The sequence below is a fragment of the Mastigoproctus giganteus genome, chromosome 7 (assembly GCF_048544385.1).
Source record: "Mastigoproctus giganteus isolate SK-2022 chromosome 7, ASM4854438v1, whole genome shotgun sequence".
Classification (NCBI taxonomy): domain Eukaryota; kingdom Metazoa; phylum Arthropoda; class Arachnida; order Uropygi; family Thelyphonidae; genus Mastigoproctus; species Mastigoproctus giganteus.
Genome location: NC_143581.1, coordinates 73,256,122 through 73,267,712, shown reverse-complemented (window position 1 = coordinate 73,267,712; position 11,591 = coordinate 73,256,122). Strand labels below are relative to the sequence as shown.

General features: G+C 38.9%; 1 protein-coding gene across 1 annotated transcript in view; it reads left to right on the top strand.

Moving 5' to 3' along the window:
• Nucleotides 1-340: 340 nt before the first annotated feature.
• LOC150082991 (acidic phospholipase A2 homolog) overlaps nucleotides 341-11,591 on the top strand; it is a 63,424-nt gene continuing 52,173 nt past the window's right edge. Inside the window, exon 1 of the mRNA XM_090376964.1 lies at nucleotides 341-504. Coding sequence (XP_090233090.1) covers nucleotides 450-504 — 55 coding nt within the window. The 5' untranslated portion in view covers nucleotides 341-449. The remainder of the gene's footprint in view (nucleotides 505-11,591) is intronic.

The following is an 11,591-nucleotide window of genomic DNA, read 5'->3' as shown; positions in this document are numbered from 1 at the left end:
CACGAACCAAAAAAATTTAAAAAATATATAATAATAATGAAATAAAAAATAATGATAAATAAATGCACATTAAGCTACTTATTTTCTCTCTCTATTATCCCCTCATTTTATTTCTGCTCTCCCCCCCCCCCCTCTCTCTCTCTCAATAATGTAGATCATGAGGAAGTGCTGTGCAAGTCTACAGAATGTTGAAAGGAGCCTGAATCATAAGGAAAACTTCTTTCAACCTCTTCTGTCTCTTCTCCGGAGATCTGAGTGATACTGTGTAGTCTATAAATCAGGAGACTCATTCACTTTACCAGACTGGCGTCGTTTACGCATGTCATTTAGGTCACGTGTAGTTTGGATCAAAGGGCATTCGGCAGAGCGATGCTGAGCGAGAATAGGCTTACTTCTGGTTGTTAGTTACCGTTCTTAGACGGAGTAATCTTTGCTCCACGGACTCCAACATGTTACAGAGTGGCTGTGCCTTACTGTGCCTACTGGCTTGCTCGATGGTGGTCGGTGAGTAGTGATAATAATAATTAGAAGCGAAGAGTAATATTTTTCTTTAGCTAAGCGACACGTTCCCTACTGAAACAGGTTACAGTATTAACTTAGCTAACTATGACGCAACAGTGAAATAAGGAATACTGATGTAGGATGAACAGATTGTGTGTGTAGAAGAAACGAAGAAAATTTATCGTTGATTAAGAACACATCCACAGAGATACGCTGACTTTTACTGCATCCATACAATTCCTAAATTCCATTGGATATCTTTTTTAACACAAACGGTGCACTGCGACACGTAGACGACACGGAGAATAGTAGAAATGACACGACGCCTGTGGCAGGCACCTTCTCTAATATGCCGTTAAGTTCCTTTTCGTTATCCTCTTCAGATTAATCAACGAACTCGAACAGTGTACTGCATGTGAAATTTATTATTGTTTCTTTGCAAACTTCACTTTTCTCTTCCCATCTTATGAACTTTTCAGTCATCTTTGCGCCTTTTAAGTTTTTATGTTCTCATTTTATGATATTTACAATATATTTCCTTTATCCTTCCTCGAATATGTTCCAGTTAAATTGACAAACCATTACAAAGGACACATATAGGAACATACCAGCTAGTTAAACTTCTAATGATGAAAAGAAAAAAGAAAAAAAACTCAAACTACTTGTGATTGCATGTGCTCTGCTGCATAAAAAAGCCTTTTCTCTCTCTCTCTTCATTTGATTAAGGAAATCGAGAGACACTGAGATGTGTGAGGATACACAGGTTTGCTACGGAGCCCTCCATATATTACAATATGCTTAGGAGGATGAGAACTGAGATTTTATAACGTATTCCGCGTAAAATTCGGAGCATGTGACATTTTCATTAAAACTAAATTTCGAAAAAAAAAAAAATATATATATATATATATATATATATATATATATATATATATATATATATAAAGTTCTTTTTTTCCCTCTTCAGAGTTTACGAAATTTTCATCAATAATAGTATCGACTCAATCAGGATTTCTTTACTAACTCATATTAAGAGTACAACATTTTTTTTTAAATAATGGAAATTTCAGAACACATCTTACTTCTCAAATGAAAGCTGCTGCTGATTCCATGCCAGAAAATAAAATCTCGACTATACTGGTGAAACGGAAAATCCCAATGGATATATTCAGATCCTAATGATGATATGAATTCTGATTTGGAATATAACCCTTCAAAGAGCGTTCTGAACATTCTGTTCACCGTTCAGATTCATTGTTAGCTAGAATAGGTTACATATATGGTTTACACTCTGCTTCCTGAATATTATTAATCAATCAGTATGGCCGTTTAGGTTGATACCAATCATCAAAAGAATCATAGCAGTGTGTGTGTGTGTCAGAGAGCTGATGACAAGCATTGTTCGACAAGAAGACGAAGACTCTGAGTGGACCAATGAGTCTGATACTTATTTAAAAGGAATTCAGTTCCAGATGTCTCGCGAATTTAACTTTTTTTTTCAAACTGTAATCATTCTCAGACTTCCTGATACCATGACAAAACCAAAACAAATAGGGTTCTTATTGTTTAATGTACGTTTTATTAAAAAAAAAAAACAATGGAGAAACAATAATTACCAAAAGTTCGAAGACTGACTACCAGAAATAGCCGATAAGTTCTGATTTCAAGAGAAACACTCATCATAGGGTTCAAATTTATGTTGCATATATTCTGTTCACCGTTAAGATTCATTGTCAGCTAGAACTGGTTATAAATGTAGTTTATACTCTACTTTTCTGACAGTGCGAATTTTCAAAGGTTAGCAGCAAAACGCGCATTGCTCAGCTTATCTGTACCAGTAAAAAATCTTGAGTATTTTTTAATGGAAAAATAAAAATTCCTTTCTAGAAAGGCACAAAATTTATGGCCTTGTAAGATGTACGATATATATATATATATATATATCGTACATCTTACAAGATGTAACTTAGTGTATCTTACATGCCAAATTTCAAGCCGGTTTCTAAAGTTTTATTTTCTTCACAAGAATCTCATCTGAGGAAAGTGTTCAGATTCGAATCGAAAACTGTGAGAAATATAATACAAGTATATATTTTTAAATTATTTCATTTTGTTAATTTTTTCAAATTATGATCATGAAATATTAAATTGAATTTTTATCAATTTTCCATATAAAACTGCGCTATTATCGTAATAAAATAAATAAAACACTGCCAGCAATATATAGTTTTGTATAGTAACATGGCTACTGCAGAATACTATTCGTTTAAGTTTACTTACACTTTTTTATAAATTATATCTGTGCACAAATGGAATTAAGACGATACATGTTTTTAATATTCCTCTCACGGTGGAGTAATCCTTTTATAGCTTTTATATATATAAACCACCTTTATATATATATATATATATATATATATATATATATATATATATAAAGAAACAGACGTTTTGAGGGAACCCTTGATAAAAGCAAAAGAAGTATTGTAATATCCGATAAAAAATATTATTACAAAATAATTAGATAGCCACATATCTTCGGGAACCGAAAGTTTTTACCACTATAACTGTTTCTCCACCCCTTGATAAATGAAGATGATAAACTAAAAATGAAACTAGTGCGGATCTTCATAAAATAGATCTTCCTTTTATAACAATTATTAAAAGTAGATTGGCATTGTAAATGAAAGCTAATATATAATTTAGATTAAAATTTATTAGAAATTAAATTAATTAGAATAATTTTAACCGCTAATAAATTTTCAGATACAGATGCGGAGCAGACAACGGGTAAGACTGCCTCGGTGCCCCTGTCCCTTCTTCTTGAATCCGCTACTGGTGAACAGTTCTCACCAGTGGCGGATTTCAGTAAGTGACAACGGATTACGCCGCTGTGATCGAATATTCCAGAAACTGTGATAAATGTCGCATGCTCGGTTGAAAGAAAATTCCAGGCACAGCCAATCGATAAAATTACGGAGCGCAAGGTCGCTTAAGGGCGTGAATACTTTGAGGTGTCTATTTTTGTGTAGACAAACGATAACGTAAGCAGAGAAAGGCCTTGAAAGTTTTTTATATTTCTTTCCGATAATGAGAAATTCTATTCGATATATAAAATTTCTTATTGTATGCCTCTGTTCTACGTAATAGCCTCTAATTCGAAATTTGACGTGAAATAATAACATAATTTCACGTCAAACTGGCCTGGTATAGTCAAATGGTCAAAGGGCAGTATAGCATTACACGCGTTTGAGTCAATGGTAGTTCGAACCGTGATCGCGAAATGCTACTAATTGTAAATTCCTCTGACCCACGAGGTGGTGCCAGAGTATTATAACCAGAACATTTATTATCATTATTATTATTTTATATTGACAAAATAACAGGAACAGCATATCATATACAATAATGGAGCCAAGGAATAGACCTCGGACGAGGGCACCAAGAATCACGACAGGGACACCAGCGCATCCCTTCCACCCTCGTGCGGCTGGAACGGACGCAATGCTGTAAGTTCATAATTATAATATTGGAGGAGGGGGGTGCACTTCGAGTAACTGCCTCGAGCCCTGAAATTAGCTACTAGTGCACAGAAATACCTCGTCTTTGTTCTGCTATATTGTGCAAAGAAAAGTACAAGCCTGAAGAAATACAGTGCAACCTCGACATCAGTGCATACACATCCATTCTGAAAGAGTCATGTAATTTATCTTGCATGAATTTATGACAGCGTTTTTTCAATACATAATTCTTAATAGTAGTCAGATGCAAAATATGAAGATGTTCCCTATCACTCTGACGTTTTAATCACGCCATCACCTCATTAATGTTTTCAAGCTCTTGGTTAATTTCTGGTGCTTTTTCCTTAAACGAAGATAATAAAGTCATCCATATTATCTTCAGTCACTCCCTATATCAATGGCCTTCCGTCTGTCGACTATCTTCCCACTATTCACAGAGGCTCCGCTTTCTTCCTCACTCAGGTAATGCGCAACTGGAACTTCCGCATCCACCTCAATCCAAGCAGCTAGGTCATTTGCTCCAAGACTGCCATCATGTACGTTACAAGCAGCCTTTGTTTCTTGTTCTTAAAATGCTGCTAATTCAAAGTTACATTTTTTCCTGCAGTTTTCAATTGCTGTCGAGCTTATTTTCTCCCACACTGATCGATTGTATGCCACATCTTTCAGTGTTAATGTTTCAGAAATTCTAGAACTTGAATATCTGAGTTCACAACACCGGCAAGTAGTTCATCGCGATAGACTTTGAAGGATCGATTAATGCCCTGATCCATCGGTTGAATTAGTGCAGTTGCTTTCTTTGAAATAAACGCCACTCTGGTCTTGCCATCTTTCGATTTCAGGCCATCAGCCGAAGAATGAGCTTGGCAGTGATCCAACAATAACAGCGCCTTTTCTTCAAGTTTTTTGGAAAGGAAGTGGAGTCTCACCGATGTTGCTAGCTCACTTTCAAACCATGAAGCAAAAATATAATCGTCATCCAAGCGTTGGAGCTACTTTTATAAATCACAGGTAGAGATTCCATGCTGACATACTTAAAACACAGGGGACTTCGACTTTTACAGTTGCACAATCGTTTAACTTGTGACCTTTACCCCCATTTCACTTTGTCGTGCACAGGATACCTGATACCACTCCTTCCTGTGGAACGCCTGCTGTGATTGTGCATGAGAGGGTGTGGTTATTAGCATAAAAAAGTAAAGTGCAGCCATTATCAACACACTGCAGGATGGAAGCCTCGTCAACAATTCATGCTGAGGGAAATGGACCATAATCTACCAGGCTGGTCCAGTGCGGGTTGGCAGATCGACCGTATTCAGCAGGCAGGGGCTTGAACCCCGGTTTACTCAAAGAGCGTGTGCTACTGCACTCCCGCTCCTGCCCACTCGGCTACGGAGGCGCAAGAATCCTTTCACGGAGCAAGGATTCGAGGAATTAGATGATGTCTCGAGTATATGGTAGTGATGCTCTGGTATAAACCACTAAAAGCAAGTTAAACTGTAAACTCATCTCTGAAGAAAAAGTAGTCATCTTCAGAAATATAGAAAACGAAAGGAACTAGTAACGAGAACGTTAAATGCTCTTGTTAGAGTCCTCCACGAATCTCCTCTATTTGCAGCTGCTCTTAATCTGGTCCGTTTCTCACATGTAGGAGTGAATATAATTTTCCAGAACTAACTAGGTGGACGTTTCACTTACGTACTTCTAGGAAGACAGATCCAACTACCAGTAACATTGGTATGAAAGGCCACAACAGCTCTGTACTTGGACGAACACCGTCCCCGCCTCCCCCCCCCCATTTTCAAATTATTCATATGTTAGTTAGTTATTTTTTTTATTTTTTTTTTATTATTATTATTTTTTTTTTAGGAGCATTAGCAACTAAGGCCATATTGCTCCGGGATATTCGGTGGTCATTCCCTGACCTTTCCGTATTTGGTGGTGACGGGCTCGAACCCCGGTCTAATCAAGAAGCGTGTGCTACGCACTGCTGCTCCTTCCCACCTGGCCACGGAGGCGCCTTATTCATATGTGGGCACTAATAAATTGCGATTTAATGACCACTTAATCCTCAAGTATATCGGTAATGTCCTAAAACTAACCAAACCTTCCTGAAATTCTGTGGGTGTCCAGTGATTTTCAGGTGAAAGATTATCGAGATAAACAATTATGGGGAAGAAGGGAAAGTCTACTGTAATCATTATTTAGCATCAGTCCTCTAATATTACCATCAGAGAACAATTCGATAAACCTCATTTCGTTGAAAAGTACTGAAATAATTGAAAGTGAAGGGGGTTAAACCTTTATTACTGGTAAACAGATTTAAAATTTTTAAAAGGATTTTAAATTTAGCAAAAAAAAAAAAAAGCAAAGGCGATGGTCAGCTCTTAAGAAAAAAGAAAATGCTAAGCCATCAGAAAAACCACCGAAATTGATTCATTCTGCTCTGAAACAAAACCAAGGTGACAAAAGCAAAGCACCATACAAAACGTTGTTCATATAATTGGTTTAAAAAAGTGTAGGAACTTTATTCGGAATTTCTCCAAAATTGGTGATTGCAGATTAACAATGCCATTAACAAACAAAGAAAGCCATTAACAATGTTGTATTTAACCATCTACCCAAGCGCATTAATAACTGGCTGAAAATTCCATCTTGAACAAGCATGTTTTAAGAAAATATAAAATCGAGAACTGACAAATTAGTATAGAAATATTGACAACGAAGGTGAAAATTAATGTGTTGTTTCTTTGTTTTTTGTTTGCTTTTTTTAACTCCACATGATGATGGAGCCTGTTTGCTCTTTGATTTCGGGGAAATTCTGCTCAAAGGTGAAGCTATTACGAAATTGATGATCGATTATTTAATTGAAAATGATATACTAGAAAATGATATTTTTCTTCCTAGTATGTTTGCAGCAGCAAATTTTTGAACAGGACATACTATAAAATGAATGTGGAAGTTTCAACAAAATACATCCAACTTTAGTATTACTAATGGAAAACGATGCAAGGAAGATTATACAATATAAAACCCCCTTCCTCCAAAATAACAGCTCCCACATCACACAGTTGTCCACATCCACAAAACCAGATGGAAATTTGTTCCAACAATCACTATCCGCTGGCTGAAAGCAAATTTCCGCACATCTGTTCTACAACCATCCTTCCTCAATTAAATTTTATGCCCCTTCATGTATGTTGTCTGAGAGGTGCCATAAGCATTTAGCTACTCAATCCATTCAAAGCCTTAAACACCTAAAGCAGAACTCCTCGTAGATGCCCTAGTTTCAAGAAGTTGCAATTTGCAGAACTGAAGTATTTTTTGGTAAGAGCACCCTTTTGATCCTTGACAAATCTTGTTTGTTTTTCTCTGCTCACGTTCTAACAGATTCACATCCTTAAAATGAGGTTTCCATACAGGTCTGGAAACCTTAAAATGGGGCTTCCAGACCTGCATGCACTACCGAAGATGTGGTTTAACCATTGTCTCATACAACTGGATAATCACCTCCTTATCCCTGCTGGCAACTTTCTTGTCTCATTGACAAAATCTATAAGCTGTCCTAGTAGCCCGTGTGCACTCTTCACAATTACCCCATGTCTTTTTCGTTTTCCACTATCCTGAGTGGGTACCACACAGTTGGTATGTTATTTCGGGATTACTGCTACACACGTGCAGTACCTAGTACTTGTCAATATTACACTTCAATTGCCACTTCTCAGCTCACTTATTTTTTTTTAGATCTTGTTGCAGCAATCCCAGATTACTGCAACAAGATCTAGAAAAATATTAATGATCAAGAAAATTAATGGCAGTAATCTTACCCCGATTACTGTCATTAACCACCATGCCAACCTTTGTATCATTTCTCTCTATATGCCCACGATTTTCAGGGCCAATCGGATAAACAAAACCTCATAAAATCCGTTCACCACCATCTCTAAAGCAGTCCTCTTCACATCTGAAATCATATTACAGAGATATAATTTCAAAGAACATTTATATTGTCGTTGTAGGGTTTTAGGAGCATCAGACATAGGCCATATTGCGCCGTATATATAAAAATATGTCTGCAAATTGCGTATGTTCTGTGGTCGATTTGCTGTTTGTTGAACCAAAAACCCAATTTTTTGGGAAAAGAAGAACATTTTATGATAAAAAGTATCTGTAACCGCCATAATACCTCCAAACTCTATGCCTGTGTAGCATGTGATCCACAGAATAGAAGAATATTTCACTGCATAGCTACTGACCTTTAAAAGTAAGATTCAAAACCTTGCATGTATCCTATATGATCCTGCACAACATTCTTGAACTTTGTAATGTCCTTCAGGGTAACCATTTAAATCATGTAAATATTTAGGTCTAAAGCGTCAAGCTACGACAGCTGTATAACATTACAGTACCTTCTTCTTCTTTAATGCTGCCGGATGGCGTTTGCGACTTCGTTTTGATATTGTTCTCTGTCTAGCGCTGCGTGTAGAATTTGTGCTGTTGTCATGTGAAGCCAGGTGTTGATGTTATCTAGCCATGCCATTTTCGGTCTGCCTGGGCGTTTCTTGCCTTCGATCTTTCCCTCCAGGATGAGTGGTAGTAGGTGATATTTTTGTTGGTTCCTAGCGATGTGACCTAGGTATTTGCATTTCCTGCTGATGATGGTTTTGAGCAGGTCCCGTTCCGTGTGCATGTCCTGCAGGACCTGTGCGTTGGTTATCTTGGATGTCCACGGAATTTTCAGCATTCTTCGGTAGAGCCACATTTCGAAGGCCTGGAGCTTTTTTGTAGTGGCTGATGTTAGAGTCCAGGTTTCTACACCGTAGAGCAGTATTGGTCAGATGTAGCATTTCAATGTGCGTAATTTGAGCATGATGTTCAAGCTTCTGTCGGTGAGGAGGGTTCTCCATTTGGTGAATGCCTGCCTGGCTTGTTCAATTCTGCTTTTGATTTCGGCCTCATGGTTCAGCTGGTCATCAATGAGTACTCCGAGATACTTGAAGCGGTGTATTTGCTCTAATTTTTCGTTGTTTAGTTTGATCGTGATTTTGCTTGCAGTCCTGCTGACCTTCATCGCCTTTGTTTTCTTTTTGTTGATTCGTAGCCCCCATGCTTGGCTTTCTATGTCCACTTCGTTCAAGATGGTCTGTAAATCTTGTTCTGAATCCGCTATTAGTGCTGTGTCATCGGCATATCTTAAGTTATTGATGTAGTGTCCGTTAACTTTTATGCCGATGTTCTTGTCAGCCAGTGTTTGGTCGAAGATCATTTCCGAATAGATGTTAAAAAGAATGGGAGATAATGGACAGCCTTGCTGGACGCCTTTTTTTATTGGAATTGGGTCTGTCAGATCGTTGTCATAGCGAAGCCGGGCTGTTTGATTCCAGTAGAGAGTTGTAATAAAGTTGATATCATTGTTTTCAAGCCCAAGTTTTCTCAATCGGTCAATTAGGCGGTCGTGGTCTACTGAATCGAAGGCTTTCTCGTAGTCAATAAAACATATATACACGTCTTTTTGATGTTCATTGCACCTTTGTAGCAATATTTGTAAACAGAAAATTGCTTCTCTGGTGCCTAGTCCCCTGCAGAATCCGAACTGTGTGTTTCCTAGTGCACTTTCGCACTAGGGTAGGGTATTACAGTACCAGGGTAGGGCAAAATCCTCAGGTTTGTACCTATTCGAAAGCAAAGTAATTTTGCTACGAATGCATCAATCTCATATTGTGGAAGCACCTTCACCACAATATGGAGGTATAGAGTACTGCATAAAATTTGCTTCTTTACAAGCTCAAAGTGGACTTGTTTAGGCTTTCGTTCCATTTGAGCCACAGATCTACATGCGTTTGAACTTTTTCGACTTCATTGGGTTATGAAAACATATGGAATTTTTAATCCTCTTGTTTGTAAAAACAATTTGTGCTGTCTTCTGTTTATTTAATTGGAGCACAATGTAATTTAAGTACATTTCCAGATCGATGACTGTGGAATTTGCATTCTTGTTGCATTGCTTGACTGTTTTCTGGGCGCTCGAGGTGTTAAATCTTAACATTCCATAGTGGACTTCTTGCTTCATGTGATTAACCTGCGGTCTAGCCCGTTTATATCAAACATGATCAGCTGGTTGTTCAGTTTTCTTCCAATTTGCTAGAGAGTTTTTGTTTTCTCGAAAGCTGATTTTAATTGTGAGCTAAACACTATTTCTAAAGGTTACAACCACAAAATCAAACGAAACAGCCTGTAGCGATTTGCATAACTGTGGCCGTTCAGTAGAAAGTTGGTGCACATGCAAAAATTTGAATCATGATGAAAGGGCTCACATAAACAGATAAAAGCAGCAGTCATGTGCAAATTACCGAATGGTGAGCACGATTGTTACAGACGTTCGATTGGTTTCATACAGTGCTACAGACAACGAAATAGCCAGTAGACAACATCTGGATGACTTTACCCGGGGTGGAATAATTGGGAAGCTCGAGGAAAGTCGAAGTGCGAGGAGTGGGGCTGCAGAGTTCGGTATCGCCCATAGCATCGTCTCACGTGCGTTCTCGGTTGTTGTTGTTGTTGTTATTTGGTTTTTAGGAGCATTAGCAACTAAGGCCATATTGCTCCGGGAATATGCGGTGGTCATTCCCTGACCTTTCCGAATCCTCCGTATTTGGCGGTGACGGGCTCGAACGCGTTCTCGGCCGTCACAACGACAGGTACAGCTGTTCGAAGGACCAGTGGTGGTCGTCCACAAAAAACAACGTCCAATGATGACCGCTATATACTCCTACAGGCCAACAGGGACCGACACCAGACAACGGGATCCATTGCAAACCAGCTGCACAGGAGCACAGGACGCAGAATATCGCGGTTTACTGTAGCCAGGCGCCTCCACAAAGGTGGACTGTTTTCCCGACGGCCAGTACGCTCTGTCCCTTTAACACCTGCCCATCGGAGGCACCGTTTACAGTGGTGCATTGAACACAAGGACTGGACAGCAGCGCAATGGAGTAAGGCTCTTTACTGATGAGAGTAGATTCAGTCTCAGCAGCGATTCTGGACGTCAGCTAATCTGGCGAGAGGTTGGCATACGGTATCACCCCGCAAACATCACTGAAAGGGATTGATATGGCGGTCGAGGTGTTCTCGTCTGGGAAGGCGTTATCTTGGATGGACGTATACAACTCCAGATACTGGAAGGCGGTACTGTAACCAATGCACGCTACTGTACTGAGGCGCCATTGGCCCCGAGTTTGTGTTTATGGAGGATAACGCCACACCCCATCGCACTGCAGCTGTTAATATGCTTTTGGAAAGTGATGGCATTGTTCGTATGGATTAGCCTGCCCGTTTCCGTCGATCTAAATCCCATCGTACACATATGGGACACTCTGGGGAGATGTCTAACGGCACGTCCACACCCACCAGAAAATGTTCACCAGCTGAAGATGGCGCTGACAGAGGAATGGACGATGTTACCGCAAGAACTTATCAACAACATTGTTCTAAGTATGGACAAGCAGTGCAAAGCCTGCATCGCCATTAGGGGTGGCCATATCTCTTACTGAGGACCATCTCTTCCCTTTG